Genomic DNA, 18,159 nt, shown 5'->3' with positions numbered 1-18,159 from the left:
ATTCGTTTATTCTGCTTAGGAGATCTCATTATCATTCCACTATCTTGGCTTCATTTCTCGGATATGCAAAAATGTGGTTTCATTCCCTTCAAAAATTGTATATTTATATTTTAAATGTATAAGCAATGTGTGATCACTTTTTTAGAATAAGGTTAATGAGGTAAGTAAAAAGGAAAAGGAGTAAACCTCAGTTTCTTGAAATCTTACCACCTGGGGATTTCATTTTGGTATATATTCCTCCAGACTTTTCTCCTCTCAATGTACACATGTGTATTTAATTTTGGAAAATACACCGAGTAAACTGCAGTTGTCTGCTTCATTGTTTTTTCACATAACAATACCTAATAAACATCCTTTGTCAGAATAGGTAGATTGCTGCCATCGTTTTTAGTTGTTACAGTAATCCATTAGAGAACTACACCACATTTATTTAATAATCTGTTGTTGGGCTTTTGAATGTTTTCCGGTTTTTTATTATAAGTAAGGCTAGAACGAAAAATCTTGTGTGTACAATTTGGCATATTTATCTGATTATTTCCTTTGGGTAAGTTCCCAGGTTTTTTCAAGGTCAACAGTGGTACTCTTTGGTTCAATTTCTTTTTTGTGGCTTTTTCTCATAATTTAGCATTTGGCTGAAAAATCCTTTTTGTGTTGATAATTTGGGGACATATTGAAATATATTTGGTGAACAGTGTAAAATCAATGGGCTAGGCATATATTGTTTGTAAGATATGCAATAGACTTTTTTCCCCAGGTAGGGAAGCCAAAAACATTAGCCTGCAAACCTTTAGATTGTCTTCTCCCAAAGTGCTTGTACATTTAAGACTTAGGCAGTGGAATTGAGATAATTATGAAAAATTGTTTAAGCTCTTAAGTTAATAATGTCTTCAGAATGCATGCAAATGATTAACACAGTTTTCTTTGATTACCTTTTTTCCAGGTGATTCATGGCAGGGGACGTGGAAGGATTCTGTTCCTCCATCCATGACACCAGTGTCTCTGCTGGGTTCAGAGCACTGTATGAGGAGGGATTGCTTCTTGATGTCACTCTGGTTATTGAAGATCATCAGTTCCAGGCCCATAAAGCACTCTTGGCCACCCAGAGTGATTACTTCAGAATTATGTTTACTGCAGACATGAGGGAGCGAGATCAGGACAAAATTCATTTAAAAGGTCTAACTGCTACTGGTTTCAGCCACGTCCTTCAATTTATGTATTATGGAACTATAGAACTAAGTATGAATACTGTTCATGAGATCCTTCAGGCTGCCATGTATGTTCAACTTATAGAAGTGGTGAAGTTCTGCTGCTCTTTTCTATTAGCGAAAATCTGCTTAGAAAATTGTGCAGAAATTATGAGACTCTTAGATGATTTTGGTGTAAACATCGAGGGAGTCAGGGAGAAGTTGGACGCCTTTCTGCTAGACAACTTTGTGCCACTCATGTCCAGGCCTGACTTCCTGTCTTACCTGAGCTTTGAGAAGCTCATGTCTTATTTGGATAATGATCATCTGAGCAGGTTCCCAGAGATAGAGCTGTACGAGGCTGTGCAGTCTTGGCTGCGGCATGATAGAAGACGGTGGAGACATACCGATACCATCATTCAGAACATCAGATTTTGTTTGATGACCCCATCCAGTGTTTTTGAGAAGGTTAGTGCATTTGAAAGCAATAGACGGAACTCATCGTTTAGTTAAGACAGTATGTTTTTATAGGTAAGATTCCCAGGCTTGGTCAGGAGCAAAAAGAATAGTTTATAAGAATAGCTAATGGATAAGCAGTCTAATTTGTTGTAGCTTGTGCATTTAGGTTTTTAAAAACACATTTTATGGGTGAAAGATGAACCAGGTAGGTAGTAGAGTAGTTTTGTTTTGAAAGTACTTCTAAAGTTGAAGCATAATTATTTAACCCAAAATATTCCTAGTTTGCTTTAGCTTTTCTTTACACAAAGTAATTAAATCTGAACTGGGTCAGGTTAGGTCTGTTTCTAAAAATTAATTTAAGTAATACATGCTGAAATTAGAGTTGAGAGGAGTTTTTGTAGTTTTGAATGATGTACATTAAGGCAGTTTCGTATTCCTCTAAAATGTAGTGAGTAAACATAAAATAGCTCTTGAAAAGCAGTAGGCCCTAGTGGTGATGCTTCCCTACCCTTACCTAGTTGATTTTCTTCCCTACTCTTAAGTAGTTCTGTTTTTCCCCTGTTGCACTATGAATACTAACAATTTAACCATGAAGACATGTTTATGTCTAAAACCATTGTTTTGGCATTTCTAACTAAATAGACTATAAATCCTCTGCCTACGTTGATCAAACATCCCTGTGCACATTTTACCATGTAATAGTTCTGCTACCTGAAAAATAGTCTTTCTCCAAAACAACCTTGGCCTTTTTGCATGAAAGCATATTTCATTTTTATATCAGAGTCTCACTTGTGATCCTTTCTTGCTGAAAGGAGAGAAAGCAGTTTCAGTAATTGCTTAATTGGTTTCTAATCACATGGTTACCTCTGGGGCTCTGTTTACCTCTTGCATCTTTTTTTCTTTCTAGAAAGCACACTTAAAGCTTTGGTTCGACACCCTTCATGTTAAATAGTTCTTCAGCTTTAGTTACCACACCTGGTGATTAAAATACAATATTTGCAAAGGAGGGCTGTTTACACCGTTTGAAAAATAAACAGATTTGTGCCTTCAGATAGCACTCAGCAGCCTGGCATGCTTCTCCCCCCCCACCCCACCCCCGAAATGCTGTGGAATGTCATTAACTTATACTTTCAATAGAGAACCCAATTTTATGGGATTTTATCTTTATTCTCAGAATGTACTTGATCTGGCAGACATAACTGAAACTAAAGAATACATTTCTTAATTACTTTTTGTTGGGTGACAATCGGCCCCACATCAACTATGTAAATCATTTGTCTCTGATTTGATTTTTTTCCTTACTATTGTTTTTATTGCTCTCTTTCCTTGGGGAATCCTGTTTTGTCTTTATACATTAAATGCAATTGCACTCCCACCACTAAAACAAAAACCCTCCAACTTTAGTCTAGATGGAAGTACTGGTGAAATAAAATTTCTCCTTCTGTGGGACAATGTGATGGAATTGTTAGCAGTAAATGATTTTTAAGTGCTGAGTGCCGAGCCTTTTTATATTCTAATTACCAGTTCAAGCTGGTCAATAGTGGCAGTGGCTGAAGTGAAAGTTAATACCATTGGGTAGTTTTGTAAATTATATGAAACATCACTTGTACCTTCTGATGGATTTTGTTTGCTTAAATAGCATAGGAGGTGGTTATTCACCACTGGCCAGGTATTGGGTAGATCTCAGAATAAAAATGTTAAGGTTTCCTTCTTGAGTTAATTTCTTAGGAAAACTTAATAAGGCCCTGGTCACAGAGGAATCTTTATTTTTTGTAATATAGTAGAAATTTTTTAGTTTTATTTTAGTAATACTGGTAAGATAAATGGAAGGTAGTCAGTGACTCTTGTCTTAGCGATGTATGAGAGTTAATGCTTGTCAAAGGAATCTGGCTTTCTCTTAAAATTCCAATAGAGTTTAACATACATTGTAATATTAGTTTCAGGAGGGATGTATGGCTTTCTAAATTTTGAAAACACTACTTAAGCAGATTTTTGAGAGCTTATCTCTAGAAATAAAACTTCATAAACCAAACTAAAATGGAAAATTGGGTTGGGAAATAAGAATTTGAACTATTTTGCACCATACTAATTTGAGCTCCCTTGAAAATAGGGCCCATCTATTTTTCCTTTACTTAGTACGCTGCAGGTCTCAAACAAAGCCTTTTTTTTTTTTTTTTTTTTTTTAAGATTTTATTTATTTGACAGAGAGACAGCGAGAGCAGGAACACAAGCAGGGGGAGTGGGAGAGGGAGAAGCAGGCTTCCCGCCGAGCAGGGAGCCCGATGTGGGACTCGATCCTGGGACTCCGGGATCATGACCTGAGCCGAAGGCAGACGCTTAACGACTGAGCCACCCAGGCGCCCCAAACAAAGCCATTTTAATATCCATTATATACGCACAGTGACAGAAAGGGCACGGAAATAAAGACATGTTACATCTGTGCTCGTCCTTTTTTAGTACAAGAATCTACATGGGAAAAGTGTAGGCAGTTTTGATTTGTGGTTTTATCCTTCAGGCTGAAATTTAGAAAAATGGAATATTGATAGGCACTTTTTATTTTTAGCTTTAAATTATTAAAAACTTATGACTTTCTAAACATAAAAAAGGATCCGAAAGAATAGTGGAATGATCACCCATAAACATATCCTGTAGGTTAATATTGTTATCATCTTGCCACATTAGCTTTAAGCTATGTAAAACCATTTCAAAGAATGTGTAGACATTATGATACTTCATCCCTCACTGCTTGATCGAGCAGCTCATCTCCCAAGAGTGAGGAAATTCGACATAACCATAATACCATTGTTGAAATTAACAGTCATTCCTTAATGTCATGTAATAGGCACTTCATTTTCTGATTTTTCTCATTTGTCCCCTAAATGTCTTTTTTTAGCTGTTTTTTTTTTTTTAAGGATTTAATCAAGGTTCATACAGTATGTTGGGTTATTATGTCTCCCTTTGAATCTAGAACTGTCTCTCCTTTTTCTTTCTTTTTTTTTTTTTTTTAAAGATTTTATTTATTTGACAGAGAGAGACACAGCGAGAGAGGGAACACAAGCAGGGGGAGAGGGAGAGGGAGAAGCAGGCTCCCCGCAGAGCAGGGAGCCCGATGTGGGACTCGATCCCAGGACCCTGGGATCATGACCTGAGCCGAAGGCAGTCGCTCAACCGACTGAGCCACCCAGGCGCCCCTGTCTCTCCTTTTTCTTATGAGGATGTTCAAACATAAAAAGTTGGAAGAGTAGTATAATGGATACCTGTGTAGCTGTCACCTAGATTCAAGAACTGTTAACATTTTACCATATTTGCTTTATCTAGATCTTTTTTTCTTTGCTGAACCTTCAGAAATAATTGCAAACATCATAATACTTCATAAAAACTTAAAAACTTCACACGCCTCTCCTACGAATAAGGACTCTTTCCTACCCAAGTTCACTGCCATTCCACCTAAGTAAATTAACAATAATATCATCTAATAGCTAGTCCATATTCAAATTTTCCCATTTCTCAAAATGCCATAGAATGTAGTCGTTACTTATGCATTGCTTTTGGTTATCACATCTGTCTAATCTTTCTTAATCTAAAACAGTCCCCCACTTTTTTTTGAGAATGATAAGATCACTGATTGTCTTAGTGTGTTCCATATTCTGGATTTATCAGAGTATTTCTTTGTGTTGGTATTAACTTAGTTCCTCTTTTCCTTATGTGTCCTGTTAACACATCTACTTTTCAGCATTGTGTTTTTTCAGGAACAGTTACAGGAAAATATTGTAATGCCAAAGAAGTCTTGGCACTTAGTAACTCTAATCAAACTTAGAATTTACAGTCTTTTTTTGTATTAGGAGGCTAAGTAGCCCGATCCTATGACTAAGGTAATCAAGAGTTTTTTTCATAGTATTCTGTTAGATTTGTTTTAGAGTCTTAAAATTTCCCTCCTTTTAAAAAAAAAAAAACCGAGAACCTTTCCATTCAATTTAATGAGATTAAAACCAGCTGAAGTCAAGATCAAAAGATTACTCTCTATAATAAAGAAATTAGTGTATATCTATGACTCTAGAACTGCGCTGTTCAATACAGTTACTGCTTGTGGCTACTGAATGCTTGAAATGTGGCAAGTCTGAATTGAGATTTCAAAACTTAGGATGACAAAAGGGTGTAAATGATCTCATTACTCTTTTTTTTTTTTTTGGTAAGTCAGCCAGGATCATTACTCATTTTTATGTTGATTATAGTTTGAAATGATATTTTGGGTATACTGGGTTAAATAAAATACATTATTAAAATCAACTTCACCTTTTTACTTTTAAATGTGGCTACCAGAAAGTGTAAAATTAATCATTGGCTCACATTTGTGGCTCTTTATATTTCTGTTGCACAGCGCTGCTCTAGAAGTTCAAGGAGTGAGCTGTTTATTAGAAACTCTCTGAATATGCGTACGGTCAACAGCCCTTCTCACATATTAAACTCTTCTGGTTTCTCAGCCATTCGAGATGTTCTGCACAGTTTAGTGTTAAATGAGCTTACCTACCTAACTATTCTGTAGAGTGGCTGACGAAGTTAACTTGAGCGTGGCATCTCTTTGTCAGGATTCTTACCCTGGCCTCGGGAAAATAAAAAGCAAGTGAACAAAGCTTGGTTGGAAGGAACCTGTATAGACTTTAATTCTTTGGTAGTAACTTTTGAACAGATCTGAGCAGAGGCTTCACAGTGAGGGAACTGGGCATTCTGGCTCTCCCCAGGGAATAGCCCTCCTTCATTGTAGGGACCTGAATCTCGCCCTCTAGCTATGCCGAAATCTTGGAGTTTATTCTTCTGCAGTATCTTTCCCCCTCGTCCTCTACTTTTCTCCCCAGCTGAAAACAGTCTTAACTTTTGTACTGAGTACTCTATGGGACTGTCACCAAAGAGCTCATGGCTTCCAAATTTCCTCATGGAGTTCCTTAGAAACAATGATTCTCCTTACATGAATACCTTATATATGTCAGATTGTGCCTCAAGTGCTCTATACAAAGGTAGAGTCTACAGGTTATTTCCATTTTATAGGTAAGAAAACAGACTCAGAAAGGTTAGGAATCTTACCCCAGAACAAGTGGTATTGCTCAGAGCGGAACCCAGGTCTGCTCACTTCCCAGTCCAAGGGCTTCCTATGATAGCTGCTAGAGCAGGGAGGGAGAGGACCCTGAGGTGCAGAAGCATGCACTTAACCCTCTGGCCCACTTGGGTCGTTTAGAAGTTGTTGTATAGTCATGAAAATTCCAATGTGTTTGCATGAACAAAATATAGCCTGAGAAATTTAATGGCACTGAAAAAGGTACAGGGTGTGGGAAAACTTGCAGATGTGCAAGCCCAATTCTGGGGATTTCAATGTATAATCAAAGAAAGCTAAAAATAAATTTAAGGATCTTGTCCTTTTAATATAGTTGTTGAAGAGTTCTTAGGATTCCTTTTATCTATAGTGGATTTTTAAACTAGACTTCATTTTCAGTTTTTACTGACACAGATGTCTGTGGCGTGTTTTTTTGTTTGTTTTTACTGGCTCTGAGGGTCTTTGCATCTGTTAACAGAGATAAGGCCTGACATTGGTCATTTTGAATTTCAGGGATGTGAGGATTTAAATAGTTTAAACCTTGCTTTCTTTGGTCTTTCGGTTTTTTAAAAAAATTATTGCGTTATTGAAAACATTTTATGAAGTAAATGTATGTTTAGCAAAATGCTATTATACTTCTTTTGTATAAAAAAGATCTTTTTAGCAAAATAGTTATTCATTAAAATACCCATATGTTGATTCTTTAGTACAGTGACATTTTAATATTTTTGAACCTAGGACATCTTCAGTATTGTAAATATGCATAAGGTAAAAGCATACCAGTGATCCCCTTAGAAATTGTATTAATCATAATCATAAAATCTTCCAATTTTTCAAAAGGAAAGAAAATCTTTTCAGTCCTGTAAAGATTAAAAAAACACATTTGTTCAGCTTATAATTAGGCTTTTTTTTTTTTTTTAAAGAATTTATTTATTTATTTGACAGAGAGAGAGATAGCGAGAGCAGGAACACAAGCAGGGGGAGTGGGAGAGGGAGAAGCAGGCTTCCCGCCGAGCAGGGAGCCTGATGTGGGACTCGATCCCAGGACCCTGGGATCATGACCTGAGCCGAAGGCAGACGCTTAACGACTGAGCCACCCAGGCGCCCCTATAATTAGGCTTTTACAGTTGGTTTTTCATTGGCTGTTCAGTAAGGGAGCAGATTATAAAGATGTATTCTGCTTTATTCCTAATGTTTTGTAAACTAGCTCGTGATATTCAGACTCCCTAGTGTGCTTTTTTCCCTCATATATTAAATGTAATTCATCATATTCCCCCAAATTTGGATTTATGGAACTTCTTTTTAAAAGATTTTATTTATTGGGCGCCTGGGTGGCTCAGATGGTTAAGCGTCTGCCTTCGGCTCAGGTCATGATCTCAGGGTCCTGGGATCGAGTCCTGCATCGGGCTCCCTGCTCCTTGGGAGCCTGCTTCTCGCTCTGCCTCTCTCTCTCTCTCATGAATAAATAAATAAAATCTTTAAAAAAAAAGATTTTATTTATTCACTTGAGATACAGAGAGGGAGAGAGAGAGCATGAGCAGGGAGAGAGGCAGAGGGAGGAGGAGAAGCAGGCTCCCCGCTGAGTCAGGAGCCTGATGTGGGGCTCGATCCCAGGACCCTGGGATCATGACCTGAGCCGAAGGCAGATGCTTAACCATCTGAGCCACCCAGGCACCCTGGATTTATGTAACTTTTAAAGAGCAAAGCTAATGTTTTAGTGAGAAAAAAGTTCTCTTTTACTGAGAATATTTTTGGATTTAACCGTTACCTGCATTTTATGAAAGCTTGTTATAGAAACTTTTACAACTTTGAGATAATTTTGATAGTCTGCTGAAAAAAAACACAGCTTCATTATTAGTAAAAATTAATCCTAGGATCAGAATTTAAAAATGCTTCAGAAGAGCTTCCAAATACTTTTTAAAAAAAGTCTTTAACTTAAGGTGCAGAATTTGTGGCTTTAAAAGCTACATGTTAAAATGGGGATAAGGTGTCTTGTACTCACCTTGAAAGGGAAAGAACTCAAGGATTAACAAATTAAGTGTCCAAGTATACCTTGGATACTTAAGAACATTAGGAGTGGGGCGCCTGGGTGGCTCAGTTGGTTAAGCAACTGCCTTCGGCTCAGGTCATGATCCTGGAGTCCCGGGATCAAGTCCCGCATCGGACTCCCTGCTCGGCGGGGAGTCTGCTTCTCCCTCTGATCCTCCCCCTCTCATGCTCTCTGTCTCCCATTCTCTCTCTCAGATAAATAAATAAAAAATCTTAAAAAAAAAAAAAAAAAGAACATTAGGAGCTCTCAGAACTGCTCTTCACAAAACACTGATAGTCTTCCAAATCGTTTCTCTATTAGCACAGTTGATGTAGATAACATTAACAATGAACTATATGACACATGAGTAAACTGATTGTCCTTAATATCATGCTTGGATGGTGTGATATTCCAGTTAAGTGAGGTACAGACCACTTGTAATGACATTGTATGGGTAAGGACACATCTATGTAAAGTGTAGGTGCTATATGCCCTCCAGAATTCCTTTACTTAGGTACTGTGACATGTTTTGACTAATCTAGCACTTGAGCTATCCAAAATTTCTATCCAGCAACCAGACCATTACCTGTAGTGTTACCACAGTTTAGCAGAAAACGAAAAAAAAGTTTAATTATTTCTAGTAACTTCAGCTACAGCCAGACAAATCTAGAGGAAAAAACAGAAATTTGTTTCTAACCCTCACTGAAGTACATGAGAAACATAAGCAGTACTGTATTTGACAATACAAATTTTTTTTTTTTTTTACAAAGTCAGTAACCTAGATTAAAAATGTGAAATTTGGTTAGAGTTCCTAATAAGTCTGAGTTGTTTTTGAAAAAGTTTAAAATCCCCTTCATATATTAAATAGTACCTATACAACTATAAACTTGAAACTGCTTAAATTAACAATCAGCTCACTTGCCCCTTAGAGTGAAAGCACAGACATGAGCAGGTTTTCTGGTAGAAACTAGGTCAATAGGTTAAGCAGACTTTCGCAGTTCACTTAGTGTCTTTTTCTGTATCCATCTCCCTTTTGCCTACCCCTCCTCCCCAGCCCTGTGGACTTGGATGGTTGTAATTAACACGTGCACAGTTCTTTAAAAATCACCCTGGGTGTTTTCTCCTCAAGTCTTTGGCCTTTTATGTGGAGAAGTAGAGTGCTCTTGTTTTCCACCTTTGACTTGCGTTCTTCACAGGTTCCTGAAGGGTGCGGTAATTCAGGGTGTTGACTGCTGTTAGATCCCCTGGGAAAGAGACTTTGGTGGGGGGTGTATGAAGCAGGAGTTCACAAATTCAGTCTTGTTGATTTTCCTTTTAAATAAAATAAATGGGAGATGAAAACAAAAGCCTAGAATTGGAAATTAGCCATGAAGTAAAAGTGAAGGAAGAGATGGAGTACAGACAGCTATATTGACTTGTAAAAGGAGAAAATTTTTTTTGATGAACGGAGGAAAAAGGAGGGAGAGAAACCAAATGATAAGCAGAAATCCAACAGGATCAGAGAAGTCCTAAAATGGAGACAAGGTTAGCAGCAGGAGAGGAACAAGGGCAAATACTAAGATTTTAGGCTTTAAAGTTTTAATTCTCAAATTTAATATTTACTCAGAAAATGTTACATGTGTCATGGGGTGACCCTTGCTCATTCAGAAGTTTTAGGATTAAACCTTTTTGGCTTTCCTTCTGTTTTACCATATTTTTAAATAAAATTATATATTTACATAGTTGAGAGTATTTCCATAAATAGGAAAAACTCTAGAATTTAGTTGTACTATCTAAATATTACTATAATCAAATAATATGGTCTTAAGGGACTTTCTAGACATTACATCATTTTCTACCTTTTAGGCTTGTGCACACTTATTTAACTTCTAGTGGTGTTCTATGACTATTGTGCTGAAATTGGAAGATTAGACTTTCTGAGCATACTTATTTTTGAACTACATATTTTTCACTCTAGAAAAGTTTAAGGGATAGAAGACTAACCAAATTGTGCTGAAACTCATATTAGTTAGAGTCTTGAAGAGGGTCCTCTCCCTCACCCCCATTTACGCTGGTTACTTCTGAAGTTCTGTTTGGTAATTTAGACTGTTGCCTGCTTGAAGAAGAGAGGATAGGTAAATCCTTATTAAAATTTGTCTTTACTGTTTGGTATTTGACTGCAATTACAGTATTACTGAGAAGATTTGTGCTTAACAGGAACTGATTTTTTTATAGCCCTATCCTTGGTCATTAACTCAGTTTTTCAGGACAAAGGGATTAATTATAAAGGTATTTTGCACCTAGCTTTTTTGTGATGATTTTAACATAAATCAGTATAAGCTTCAGTTCTGAGCATGATTTTATAAATAGACTTCTCATACCAGGGTGGATGCTTTTGTAATACAGCACATAAAGACTGCTCCACATTTTGCTGAATATCAAAATAATATTAAATGTAGCTGTGTTTCCCAAAGGTTTAATTTGTTTTAGTAACTGCTTTGTTTCTGGATTTTTTTTTTTTTGAAGTTTTATTTATTTATTTGACAGAGAGCGCTCAAGTAGGTAGAGCAGTAGATAGAGGAAGAGGGAGAAGCAGGCTCCCCGCTGAGCAGGGAGCCGGATGCGGGGCTCAATCCCAGGACCCTGGGATCATGACCTGAGCCGAAGGCAGAGGCTTAACCAACTGAGCCACCCAGGCGCCCCTGTTCCTGGATATTTATTTTGAGCAGATTGGATCATGGAGAGGGGATGATAAAACTGATAGCCAGGACTGTCTTCCTTCCACATGACACCTTATACTCATCATTCTGAAAATTAGGTTAGCATTTTTGGATGTAGGAAGGGCCAGAGGTGTCTTCATGCAACTGGTTCCTTTTATAAGGAGAAAATATCTAAGCCAGAGGCTTGTCCATAGCCATACACTGACTTGGGGACAATGTCAAGCCTAAGATCCGGGATCTTTAGTTCAGGGATTATTCCAGTCCCCAGTGGCACCTCCCACCCCCACTGACAGATAAACTAATAAAAGGCATGGGTTTTTGTTTTGTTTTAGTTTAAGTATATTGGGCATTTAAAAAAACATTTTGAAAGGTAAAATAGCTGATAATATCTTAAATTGGCTGGCTAAAGGCCTAAAATGATTTTAGACTGTAGCCAGCTATTTTTTCTTAAATATTTTATTTTTCAGTAATTTCTTCACTTAGCGTGAGGCTCGAACTTACAACTCTGAGATCAAGAGTCACATGCTCTACTGGCTTGAGCCAGCCAGGCACCCCAGACTGTAGCCAGTTTTAGTAGATTTTTTAAATTGCAGATTTTTAATCAAATCAAGGTAGTAAGCTCTGTGGAAATGGCTGTTTTAGTTACATTGCCAGTTCTGTTTTAATTCTCAAAATTCAGAGTGGTATATACGAATAAGCTTTAAAAGTTAAAAATTTAATGGATGGATAATGTAACATTTTGACGGTGGAGGGAGAAACATGGAATTTTTGCCCAGTGGTAATGGCTAGCTATTATTTCTTCAACTTAATATATATTTATAGGAACCACATTCAAAATTAATAATTTCTCACATTTTCTCCTTTATATGCACACACACAAACTAAAAGATCAGAGGAAGAAATGGCCAATTTAAGATTTTCAGATCACTGTTTTTAAGAGGTAACAAACTTTAATTTTGTAATCAGTGTAAGAGAAAATGCTTTTTTATAATATTTTTCAGTATCAAAGTAAGAAAAGTGATAATATATTCTAAGTATTAAGACAGCTTTTTTTAATCCTGTGGAAGGATAAGGGAAGTAGTTCTTTAAAACATGAAAAAAATGTCATTTTCCCCCATATCTTGTTTTTGGAAGCACCTGATCTACAGATAAACTGTTATGTGAGGAGAGAATGATGGGAGAAATGCTTAAAGATGAGCCACATGTTTCTTTTTTGATAGCTCGCTTTGTTAATGCATTCAAATGACTCCATTTACATAGCCCTCCACTTTTTGTTTTAAAGCAGAGTATATCTGTAATTACTTTGTCCAGGATTATCAAAGAGGCATTAATTCTCCATTTCTATAATGAAAGAAGAAACTAATTGTGCTTATCGATATTGTCTGGTTTTAGAGGAAAATCCTAGCTCTGGGAAAAGGGCAAGGTAGATCTAGAGCTTCTAGCTGTGGCAGAGAGGAGGAGCTAAATTTCATTGGTTAGATGTTCTGCGGTATAATCAACTATCTCAAAGGCACAGCTTCCATTGTTGGGGGCCTACAGGTAGAACAGGCTGGATAGAGATACGTAGCTGTGATGTGAATTTTGACATAGACTTGAAGTAACCTTTAAAACTCTTTGGAACTCGGGATTCAAAGGAACATGATAGAATGAATGGAGAAGAGGACAAAGGGACCCGAGGGTTGGGTAGAAAACGAGAGACAGGAAAATGACTGTAAGAAGTTCAGCTGACTCAGTTTGATGGGATCTGTAAGAGCCTGGGTTCGGAAGGTGAGAGGCGGTCACACAGGCCATGGTGCCTCATCCTTACGTGACGCCAGGACCCCTCTCCGGTGCTCCTGATACACGGTCACACCTGGACTACCTCCACTGGCAGGAATGCTCCCTGAGTCCAGAGGTAGACCGTCCTGACTTAGGGAAAATATGTACCCATGCCCTTCTGACTGCAGTCCTTGTAAAACAGCCAAGTACAGACCTGTATGGACCCCGAGAAGGGGCAGCTCTATGTTGTGTGTGTATACATACGTTTTCCTCTTGGTGTACTGCCAGCTGTGTAAAACAGTCCGTTTTGAGTTTTGGAGAATATTATACTCTTCTGCGGTTTTTATCATTTGACATTTTGAACATCTGTGTTAGTGCATGTGGATTAACCTTCTTTTTAATGACTGCATATGGTAAAGACTGCATACAAGAGTTTATTCAACCAGTGTCTTATTGCTAGATATTTGAGTTGTTCCCAGTTTCTGTGCTCTTAGAATAATGTGATGAACATCCGTTATCTTGACAGTTCTAATTACAAAGCTTTTCCCTCTGCTGGCCTAAAATCTTCCCTCTAACTTCTGCTGACTGGTCCTGAAAACGGTTGCCATCTTTCTCCTGAGTCTTCTCTTGAGCTTAAACATTCCTCGTCAGTTTTACCATTTTTTTCCGATGGTTTGGATCCCTTTCCCCGGGATGTGGTCCGCTTTGTGATGTCTAAATTGTAGTGATGGAACTTAGCCCTCTTAGCTGTGGTTTCACCAAAGAGAGAGGGTGGGATTGTCTGTTTTAATTCAGTCCATGATTTTATTCTGCCATATCACATTTTTTCATATTGAGGATAGTCAGTTATAGCTTTACATTTGGAGTTCACGGAGCCCTGGAGCATTTGACAAAAGCTGAGGACTTCCCACCATCTCACCTTACCCCACCCCCCTCCTCCCCGGAATGCATTAACACAATTATTTCTGCAGTTTTAGGTGGTTCATGGCTCCCTGGTGTTAATCTTTATCATTAGGCTTGTTGATTACTTTGCCAAAGTCATAGGTTCTCTCATTCTCTATCAGTTCTGTTACATCCTCAAACATTCAACTGGAAGCGGTCAAGCCTTGGCATTGCTGGATGAGTCCATGCTGCTTTTCAGCATGTAGGCTTTCTTATCACAAGTGGTATTTTTTAACAATCCAGATCAGCCTCAGGCTAACCAGTCTGCAGTTTGGAAGTCTGGCTTCTAGTCCTTTCCCAGTCTTCATGATTCCACACATTACGGAAAGCAATGAAGCAGCCTTTTCTGTGAAGCCTCTCAGGATCCCAGGATGTGATTTTGAGATCACATGACTTGAACCTAATGAGAATATCTATCTAGTTTTTCCTTTTTTTTTTCAGCCATCTTGGATTTAAGTTTCTTCTTAGTCATTGTGTTTGATCTTCAGATTAGAAAGAACATCCTTAGCCAAGAATGGAAATAAAATAGGAGAAGGCTATTAGTCTTTCTTAATATTACATTAACCACCCCATCCAGGAGGGGCTTCACGTTTGCCTCTACTTCTTTTTACTTTAACCTCTAAGATGCCATTTATTCATTATCTGGCACTTTAAAAAAAAAAAAATTTTTATTTATTTATTTGACAGAGAGAGACACAGCGAGAGAGAGAACACAAGCAGGGGGAGTGGGAGAGGGAGAAGCAGGCCTCCCGCCAGGCAGGGAGCCCAATGTGGGGCTCGATCCCAGGACCCTGGGATAGACCTGAGCCGAAGGCAGACGCTTAACGACTGAGCCACCCAGGCGCCCCTATCTGGCACTTTTTTAAGTCACAGTTCATCCTGAGGCTTTAGCCTTGTTCACAATATTCTTACAGCTCCATTTCACCCTTTGTGATTCTTGTTTTATGTGCTTTTTTTTTTTTTTTTTACCATCTGTTGTAAGTGGTTTTTTAACATCTGAATCCCAGAAAGCTCTCTGTGCAGCACATCAGATTTTTTAGATACTTTCCCCTTTTCTTCCCTCATCAGTGTGTTTTGCAATTATGCAGTCAGCATTATGCTTCTGAGAGCCTCCAAGCCTTCTTGAGCTTCTTTACACGGTTTCCGATCTTGGAATTGATCCTAATTTTCCTTTAAAAAACTTGAAATCTGTCTATCCAATATGTGCAGCATTCCCCTTCCCTTCTCGATCTCCAAGTGACATGGCTGCTTTAAAGCTTCCTCCTCCTTGCATCTTACTAATCATGTTTTTTGGGGGGAAGATTAGGTCCAGAGTAACAGTTTCTCTCCTTTCTCGTCTAATTTCTGAGACTGAATTTTTATGCAGACCGAAAACACATCATCAGATGCATCGACTTAAGCTGACACGCCTACAGGTGTCCACTGGTCAGTGGTAGTAGCTAATAACGGCTATTGTTGTACACTGCCACGTGACAGGCACCATACTGTCCTTTTCACATAGATGATCTTGCCTATCTCCTACCTTAGGGTTATGAGGCATAGTGCTACTATTGTTTTCCCAATAATACAGATGAGGAAATGGCTATAAGGATGTTGAGTCACTTGCCCAAGATCCCACAACTCGTGAGTGCCAAAGTTGGACATTTTCTAAACTGGATTCTTAATCGCCATACTGGGCCGCTTGACGTGGTGCTTAATTACAGTGCTGGACGGGATTCTATTACCTCAAAACCTGTGTAGTTCTCAGGCCACTGGCTGTGCACAGTAGGCACTTAAATATTTAATTTGAGGTTTATGTTTCTTGCTGATTTCCAGGGTATTGCCTTTTAGCTCTTGCAAATAAAAAGATGAGGAAAATGGGTGAGGTACACTAGTACTAGGCAATTCATAGGAGAAATGGAAAGATGAAAAGATGCTCCTTTTTCCTAAGCAAATATATTTTTGACGATTTTAAGAGACCCAGTTTTTAAACGGCAAGACTCTTTGTTTATAAGTATGATACATGAAAAAGAATGCAAAGATGTTTGTGAAGTTTCAGAGATAATCGCTATTAACCCAAGCATGCATACACAAAATCTTATTAATCGGGCTACCCGCGTACTGTGGCTTTTCAAAACCCGAATGTACTGTGGACGTCATTCCATGTTACTAAGCACTCAGTGATGACAGCTGTACAGGTTTCCGTTGTTCCTCATAAGAGATTGCAGCTCACTTCATTTCCTTCGTTCTGTACCTTTTTATATGTGAAGTAAAAGTAGAGGGTGAGACTTCAGATCTGCTATTTTTATTATATTATTAGTCTGTTTATTGAAATTACTTCTTTACCATTATTCATTATTTGATCTCTTCCACGCTTAGTGTTTTGCTAGGAAGAATGGGGTTGGATGCCCAGTCATTGTGATCCATACAATTGATTCTTTGTTTCAAGACCATTATACTATCTTTTCTCTGAGAAGGGTCATTAGGCTAATTCGTTGAACATGTATGTTAAGTGTTTTAATAAATGAGTTTGTCATTTAGAGTTTTCTAATGAGTAGTGGAAGCTGTGCAGTAACCTATTGGAAATAGCTTTGGAGCAAGACTGTCCTGGATCAAGGTTCAGATCCCAGCTCTGCCAGTTTTAGTCATGTAAACAATTTGGGCAAGTCACTTAAGGTTCTACGCCTCAATTTTTTCATCAGGAAAAGAGGGATGATTATTACTCTCTCATGGGAGGAATAATTTAACTTGAGATATCACACATAAAGCCCCAGTGCAGTATTGACGTCCGTTTTTTCTCTTTTACGTAGTAAGACAAGGAATTCTCAACCTTTTTTGTGCCGTTTACCCTTTTGCTAGCCTGGTGAAACCCACAGAAGGACCCCTCAGAATAATGATTTAAAATCCATAAAGTTAAATGCTTGGGATTACAAAGAAAGCAAATTATATTGAAATACAGTTACCAATATACTTAAAACACATTTGTGGTCCTTTCTGTTTCAAACATGTTTTGGGCCAAGGTGGGGAGTGAATGAGAAAGCTAGGAAAGAGGGAGGAAAACAAGGAGATGTAGGAAAAGGAAGCTCCTAAATAAATATGCCTGGTGCCGGCTCCCTCCCAAGCAGTCACCCCGGATTCCCCAGAGGCTCCTAGAGCTTTCCACGTCTGCATCCTCCCAGCAGTTCAGATTGATCACCAGTGAAGTGAATGCCTCCCCAGTGTCCCTTAGTGACACCACTCTCCAGAGCGCCTCAAGTCTAAATCCTCAGATCACTTCGAGCCCTGACTTTTGCACCCTATCGCTACTTCACGTCAGTCACGCACTTCTGCCCATTTGCTCTCTCAATATCTGATTTTCCCGTCGAAATGGAAGACTCTCGCCTTGCCATTATGATAACAGGCTTTTTCTTCATGGTTGTCCAGCTTCCTACCTCTTCCACAAGGGAGCCTGTCAGTGTTTTGGGCCAGTTTGGTATGTTTCAGATCTTCAGGTCTGCAGCACTCAAAGGGCTGTACACTCTCATTGCCAACCGTCAACCGCCTCATTTACTTGTTGGCAAATCTATATTTTCATTTCCCCAGACATATTCGAAGTTCTTTGAGGAAACAGACCCCATCTTATACTTAAAATTTTTATCTCCCTATAGAACTTAGCACAATACTTAAAATTGCTTCATAAGATCTTGGTGACAAAAAATCATCACAATGGGGTAGTTCCAGCTCCAAAAACAAAGAGGAAAAAATTGGACCTCGTCACCTGGATTATGGTTGTAGGAGTTGCTGATATCCGACCAAGTCTTTATATCAAAAACCTACTGAGAATTTCATGTCTATTTAAATTTTTACTAACTCACTAACTTGATTGCCCAAGTTATTCAGTCATGGTTGCTCTTACAGTGTTCCTTGTGGTTAAGGAAACCATGGCCGTGATTCCCTCTACTGTGAAACCTCTGTTTGTCCTCATAATCACCACTTGTATCCCAGGGCCTGACATAGAATAGATGATTAGTACATTTTGTTAGA

General features: G+C 38.3%; 1 protein-coding gene across 3 annotated transcripts in view; it reads left to right on the top strand.

Moving 5' to 3' along the window:
• Positions 1 to 18,159, top strand: part of KLHL15 (kelch like family member 15) — a 34,196-nt gene that overhangs the window by 11,534 nt on the left and 4,503 nt on the right. For 2 of the 3 annotated variants that reach the window (XM_035000919.1, XM_035000903.1), the window contains exon 2: positions 941 to 1,652. In XM_035000919.1, the coding sequence (XP_034856810.1) occupies positions 948 to 1,652 (705 nt within the window). In that variant the 5' untranslated portion in view covers positions 941 to 947. Of the gene's footprint in view, positions 1 to 39; positions 1,653 to 18,159 lie in introns of those variants that run through there. The other variant, XM_035000911.1, reaches the window with a different exon arrangement.

This window comes from Mirounga leonina, unplaced genomic scaffold, assembly GCF_011800145.1.
Source record: "Mirounga leonina isolate KUSES-001 unplaced genomic scaffold, KU_Mleo_1.0 Mir_101595, whole genome shotgun sequence".
Classification (NCBI taxonomy): Eukaryota; Metazoa; Chordata; class Mammalia; order Carnivora; family Phocidae; genus Mirounga; species Mirounga leonina.
This window is presented reverse-complemented; position numbering and strand designations above follow the sequence as displayed.